At 39.0% G+C, this 7,418-nt stretch overlaps 1 protein-coding gene across 8 annotated transcripts in view; it reads right to left on the bottom strand.

Annotated features, from left to right (window-relative positions):
* Positions 1-593: 593 nt before the first annotated feature.
* The window catches only part of ZMAT1 (zinc finger matrin-type 1), a 44,905-nt gene continuing 38,080 nt past the window's right edge, over positions 594-7,418 (bottom strand). For all 8 annotated transcript variants that reach the window (XM_053891396.1, XM_053891400.1, XM_053891397.1 and 5 more), the window contains one exon: positions 594-3,114. In XM_053891396.1, coding sequence (XP_053747371.1) covers positions 1,794-3,114 — 1,321 coding nt within the window. In that variant the 3' untranslated portion in view covers positions 594-1,793. The remainder of the gene's footprint in view (positions 3,115-7,418) is intronic.

Below are 7,418 nucleotides of genomic sequence, written 5' to 3'. Positions count from 1 at the left end.
AAGAAAAAACACTGTTAAAAGTCCCACCTATGTGCAGATACAACACCGTCTAAATTTATTTACTTTTTTGAATAAGATTCCTTTTTTGGATATGAATACTATAGCCTATTTTTCCTATTTCTAATGACTCCATGTTGGATTCTGATGGTATTACCACAAGGTCACACAGTCGACTTGATAGTACAACTGAGACCAGAATCCTGGGATTTGAATTCCCAGGATTACTCTTTCTACTATACCATGGTGATGCTCAAATGCTTACAGGAAGTGCTTATCATATAAAAGAGAGCACCAGAGTAAAAAAAAAAAAAAAGTATGAAAGAGTTTCAAGGTAATGCACCCTCACAGCCCTTTCCACTTATAAATTCTTTCTTCTTCAGTTTCAAGTGTTTAGTTCGTCACATTTTTAAACTTAAAACTGAACTCCAGTCTGAATATCAGCTTCTCATAAGCAAGATGTAGAATAAATGGAGTTGTTACAACTTTACACTGTGATCTCCTGAGAGGTCCTGAGAGGTTTCATTATTTCCACTCTCACTCCCAAAATAAAATCATCTTTGGCTGGGAAATGATCATTTACATAAAACAATCTGTAGAAATTAAAACACTTTAATATAATATAAACATTTCCAGAATATAGACTGATTTTGTATCAGTACTTTTTGAGAGCTTTTTAAAACTATATATCATCTAAACTTATTACAGACAGTTTCATTTTTCCACTTTTAGAACTAGAAAATACAAAAATACACTGCAAATTAGATTTAACAAACAAAAAAAAAAACTGATCTAAATTGCTTCATACATTTTTCTTAGAGAAAATCAAAAAACAAACACACAATAACAATAAAATACCAACACTAACACAAACCCAAACAAGGAATGGATTTTGTAATGCCTGGTAATTCTCTCATTTAAAATAAATTAATCTTTCATGGGCAAATAATTCACCACTACAGCAATTTGATGAATAGAAGTAGAGACAACCTCATTAAGCAAAATTACATTTTATATAAGAAATGTAATTTTTTAAAGAAAATGAGAAAAAAACTAACTTGAGGAAAAGGCATATTGAATACTTTTACTCCACTTGGCTTTTGTTAGAGGTTAAAGTTAACTGTTCACTTAGGAAGCATTCAAGTAACATAAATTTTATGAAATCAGACTTTTCAACTTATTTCTTCAATTCAACTTTAAGGGAACAAAACCAAAAAGTTCAAAATCCAAGCATAGACTCCTCCCAAAGCATTGTCTTTCTTCAACAGATTTCCTTTTCTTTTCTGTTCTTGTGTTCTTATGTTCTTCTTTCTCAGAGGCTAGATTTATGCTTGTTTCTTCTTTTCAATTCAATTTCAATTTTTACACCCCCTAAAACTAAGCTTTCCTGAATAGCCAATGATCATATCTACCTATGCTTTTCTTCACTGGCTGTTCTTGTTTTTGTCTAAATCCATTTTCTAAACTGATTTCTTCATTTCATCCTTGGGTAAACAAAATGAAATTCCTAAAACAGACTCATCCCAAAACATTGACTCTCTGTCTTTTCTTCAACAGAATTCTTTTTCTCTCATGTTCTGGTTGTGTTCTTATGTTCTTCTTATGTTCTTTCTCAGTATATTTAAGCTTGTTTGTTTCTTCTTTCAATTCAATTTCAAATTATAAACACAAAAACTAAGCTTTCTGGAGCTGACACTAACTATATCCACTGCTCTTTTTCTTCTGGATGTTCCTGTCTTTGTCTAAATCTATAACTGATTTCTTCAATTCATCCTTGGGTAAACAAAACTAAAAATTCAAAATCCAAGAATAGATTCATCCCAAAGCATTTCCTCTTCTGTCTTTTCTTCAACAGGTTTCTTTTTCCCTTTCTTGTGCTTACGTTCTTCTTTCTCAGTGGGCACACCATGGCTTTTTTTCTTTTTTCGATGTTTAAGCTTTCCTGAACTGACGCTGACTTGATCTCCCTTTCTTTTCCTTTGTCGGATGCTCTTGTCCTTGTCTAGATTTGTATCACCATAACTCTTTTTCCTTTTATGCTTCGATTGCTCTTTCTCTGACCTGTCTTCACCTTCTTCCAGGTGCCTTCTTCTCTTCTGATGTCTTCGTTTGTGACCTGCTTTATGGTCACTGGTATTGTTTTCTGAGAGGTGCTTGTAAACTTCAGATTCTACACTGTATGAGCCAAAGTTATTTTCTTGCTGACTAAGGCTCAGGGGTACTGGCTTTTCTGGAAAACAGTCTCTGATGGGTTGACAGGAAGATATAGAGTCTAGTTTCTGTATGCTGTCATGAGCTGGTAAGCAATGAGGTAACTGGTTTTCCACTACTTGGGAAATACTGTATGATCCTGTATAAGCGTGGGAAGTCTCAAATGGGACTTTTTGCTCAAAAATTCTATGTTTGGGTCTGAAATCAACCTTTTCTTTGTACTTATGGATTTCTATAGAGCTATCACTAACCTTTCTGAAGCAAGTCTTTGGCTCTAGTCCTCTGGCTTTCTGCACTTTGATGTAATCTTCTAGCTCATCTTGGAAAGAATCATAAGTTCTGTTTGAATGAACTGGTAACCAATAATGCAACTTGCTTTCCACTGGTGAAATATTATATGGTTGTTGGTAAGTCTGGGAAGTCTCAAGTGAAAATCTTTGCTCAAACATTTGTTGTCTGGGTCCAGAGTCAATTTCTCTGTACCCATGGGTCTCTATAGAGTTCTCTCTTATCTTTCTGAAACAAAACTTTGGATCTAGTCCTCTCGCTTTCTGCACTTTGATGTAATCTTCCAGTTCATCTTGGAAAGAGTCATATGTCTTCTTTGAATGAGCTGGTAAACAATGAGGTAAATGGTTTTCTGCTGTTTGTGAAATACTGTATGATCCTGGGTATGTCCAGAAAGTCTCACATGGGAGTCTCTGTTCAAACATTGTATGTGTGGATCTAGAATCAACTACTTCCCTGTACCAACGGGCTTCCAAAGAACTCTCTTCCATCTTCCTGAAACAAATCTTGGGCTCTGGTCCTCTGGATTTCTGCATTTTGATGTAATATTCACATTCATCTTGGTAAGAGTCTTGTGTCTTCTTGGGATTCTTCACTAGACTGATAACAATGGATTCTCTGCAAAGAAAACAGTAGAAAGTTCTTGTTACTAGGCTATTTTATTCTGAATACTTTCTTTATTTTAAAAAGATTAGTCTGGAAAAAAACAACAACAAAAGTCCAAACAAATATTAAAAGCTTACTTCAATATAAACGCTGTAAATCATCACTTTTTATGCTAAAAAGAAGCAGCAGGAACAGTCATATTTCGCAGGCACCTCACAATTTTTTAAATAAAAAAAAAAATTTCAGGGCTGAGATGAAAGGGAAGATGGGTACAAACATGCAGACATAGCTGATACTGCCTTAGTACTAAACATGTAAGACATGTTGGGATATGTGGGAAAGAACAAATAATATTTAATGCCCTGAGGATTGTCTGATTTGAATGTCACATTATTTTAAAAGTTTTAATTAGTTCTTTGTATAGAGCTATAAGTGTAATGGATATTTGTTCTGGAACCCTGAGATTTTATTTTATTTTATTTTATTTTATTTTATTTTATTTTATTTTATTTTATTTTTTTATTTTCATTTTTCCTTTATTTTTTTATTATTTTTTTCAATATATGAAGTTTATTGTCAAATTGGCTTCCATACAACACCCAGTGCTCATCCCAAAAGGTGCCCTCCTCAATACCCATCACCCACCCTCCCCTCCCTCCCACCCCCCATCAACCTTCAGTTTGTTCTCAGTTTTTAAGAGTCTCTTATGCTTTGGCTCTCTTCCACTCTAACCTCTTTTTTTTCCCTTCCCCTCCCCCATGGGTTTCTGTTAGTTTCTCAGGATCCACATAAGAGTGAAAACATATGGTATCTGTCTTTCTCTGTATGGCTTATTTCACTTAGCATCACACTCTCCAGTTCCATCCATGTTGCTACAAATGGCCATATTTCATTCTTTCTCATTCCCATGTAGTACTCCATTGTGTATATAAACCACAATTTCTTGATTGGGAGGGAAGATGGCGGCGTAGGAGGACGCTGGGCTCATCGCGCGTCCTGCTGATCACTTAGATTCCACCTACACCTGCCTAAATAACCCAGAAAACCGCCAGAGGATTAGCAGAACGGAGTCTCCAGAGCCAAGCGCAGACGAGAGGCCCACGGAAGAGGGTAGGAAGGGCGGCGAGGCGGTGCGCGCTCCACGGACTGGTGGGAGGGAGCCGGGTCGGAGGGGTGGCTCACCAGCCAAGCAGAGCCCCCGGGTCAGGCTGGCAAAAGCGGAGGGGCCTGACGGACTATGTTCTGACAGCAAGCGCGACTTAGCATCTGGGAGGTCATAAGTTAACAGCTCTGCTCAGAAAGTGGGAAGGGTGGAGAACAAAGGGAGGGAGAGCTGCTGAGCCCCCAGACGGCAGAGCTCAGCTTGGCGGGGAACAAAGGCGCTCGCCAGCGCCATCTCCCCCGCCCATCCCCCAGCCAAAATCCCAAAGAGAAACAGTTCCTGCCAGGGAACTTATTCGCTCCGCGCAAACACCCAACTCTGTGCTTCTGCGGAGCCAAACCTCCGGCAGCGGATCTGACTCCCTCCCGCTGCCACAGGGCCCCTCCTGAAGTGGATCACCTAAGGAGAAGCGAGCTAAGCCTGCCCCTCCTGCCCCCATGCACCTTGCCTACCCACCCCAGCTAATACGCCAGATCCCCAGCACCACAAGCCTGGCAGTGTGCAAGTAGGCCAGACGGGCCACGCCACCCCACAGTGAATCCCGCCCCTAGGAGAGGGGAAGAGAAGGCACACACCAGTCTGACTGTGGCCCCAGCTGTGGGCTGGGGGCAGACATCAGGTCTGACTGCGGCCCCGCCCACCAACTCCAGTTATACACCACAGCACAGGGGAAGTGCCCTGCAGGTCCTCACCAATCCAGGGACTATCCAAAATGACCAAACGGAAGAATTCCCCTCAGAAGAATTTCCAGGAAATAACAACAGCTAATGAACTGATCAAAAAGGATTTAAATAATATAACAGAAAGTGAATTTAGAATAATAGTCATAAAATTAATCGCTGGGCTTGAAAACAGTATAGAGGACAGCAGAGAATCTCTTGCCACAGAGATCAAGGGACTAAGGAACAGTCACGAGGAGCTGAAAAGCACTTTAAACGAAATGCAAAACAAAATGGAAACAACGACAGCTTGGATTGAAGAGGCAGAGGAGAGAATAGGTGAACTAGAAGATAAAGTTATGGAAAAAGAGGAAGCTGAGAGAAAGAGACACAAAAAAATCCAGGAGTATGAGGGGAAAATTAGAGAACTAAGTGATACACTAAAAAGAAATAATATACGCATAATTGGTATCCCAGAGGAGAAAGAGAGAGGGAAAGGTGCTGAAGGGGTACTTGAAGAAATTATAGCTGAGAACTTCCCTGAACTGGGGAAGGAAAAAGGCATTGAAATCCAAGAGGCACAGAGAACTCCCTTCAGACGTAACTTGAATCGATCTTCTGCACGACATATCATAGTGAAACTGGCAAAATACAAGGATAAAGAGAAAATTCTGCAAGCAGCAAGGGATAAACGTGCCCTCACATATAAAGGGAGACCTATAAGACTCGTGACTGATCTCTCTTTTGAAATTTGGCAGGCCAGAAAGGCTTGGCACGATATCTTCAGTGTGCTAAACAGAAAAAATATGCAGCCAAGAATCCTTTATCCAGCAAGTCTGTCATTTAGAATAGAAGGAGAGATAAAAGTCTTCCCAAACAAACAAAAACTGAAGGAATTTGTCACCACTAAACCAGCCCTACAAGAGATCCTAAGGGGGATCCTGTGAGACAAAGTACCAGAGACATCACTACAAGCATAAAACATACAGACATCACAATGACTCTAAACCCGTATCTTTCTATAACAACACTGAATGTAAATGGATTAAATGCGCCAACCAAAAGACATAGGGTATCAGAATGGATAAAAAAACAAGACCCATCTATTTGCTGTCTACAAGAGACTCATTTTAGATCTGAGGACACCTTTAGATTGAGAGTGAGGGGATGGAGAACTATTTATCATGCTACTGGAAGCCAAAAGAAAGCTGGAGTACCATACTTATATCAGACAAACTAGACTTTAAATTAAAGGCTGTAACAAGAGATGAAGAAGGGCATTATATAATAATTACAGGGTCTATCCATCAGGAAGAGCTAACAATTATAAATGTCTATGCGCCGAATACCGGAGCCCCCAGATATATAAAACAATTACTCATAAACATAAGCAACCTTATTGATAAGAATGTGGTCATTGCAGGGGACTTTAACACCCCACTTACAGAAATGGATAGATCATCTAGACACACAGTCAATAAAGAAACAAGGGCCCTGAATGATACATTGGATCAGATGGACTTGACAGATATATTTAGAACTCTGCATCCCAAAGCAACAGAATATACTTTCTCCTCGAGTGCACATGGAACATTCTCCAAGATAGATCATATACTGGGTCACAAAACAGCCCTTCATAAGTTTACAAGAATTGAAATTATACCATGCATACTTTCAGACCACAATGCTATGAAGCTTGAAATCGAACACAGGAAAAAGTCTGGAAAACCTCCAAAAGCATGGAGGTTAAAGAACACCCTACTAACGAATGAGTGGGTCAACCAGGCAATTAGAGAAGAAATTAAAAAATATATGGAAACAAACGAAAATGAAAATACAACAATCCAAATGCTTTGGGACGCAGCGAAGGCAGTCCTGAGAGGAAAATACATTGCAATCCAGGCCTATCTCAAGAAACAAGAAAAATCCCAAATACAAAATCTAACAGCACACCTAAAGGAACTAGAAGCAGAACAGCAAAGGCAGCCTAAACCCAGCAGAAGAAGAGAAATAATAAAGATCAGAGCAGAAATAAACGATATAGAATCTAAAAAAACTGTAGAGCAGATCAACGAAACCAAGAGTTGGTTTTTTGAAAAAATAAATAAAATTGACAAACCTCTAGCCAGGCTTCTCAAAAAGAAAAGGGAGATGACCCAAATAGATAAAATCATGAATGAAAATGGAATTATGACAACCAATCCCTCAGAGATACAAACAATTATCAGGGAATACTATGAAAAATTATATGCCAACAAATTGGACAACCTGGAAGAAATGGACAAATTCCTAAACACCCACACTCTTCCAAAACTCAATCAGGAGGAAATAGAAAGCTTGAACAGACCCATAACCAGCGAAGATATTGAATCGGTTATCAAAAATCTCCGAACAAATAAGAGTCCAGGACCAGATGGCTTCCCAGGGGAGTTCTACCAGACGTTTAAAGCAGAGATAATACCTATCCTTCTCAAGCTATTCCAAGAAATAGAAAG

Source organism: Panthera pardus, unplaced genomic scaffold (genome assembly GCF_024362965.1).
Source record: "Panthera pardus isolate Hobbes unplaced genomic scaffold, ASM2436296v1 HiC_scaffold_27, whole genome shotgun sequence".
NCBI lineage: Eukaryota > Metazoa > Chordata > Mammalia > Carnivora > Felidae > Panthera > Panthera pardus.
The sequence above is the reverse complement of the archived record's forward strand: the minus strand, read 5'-3'. Positions and strand labels throughout refer to the sequence as shown.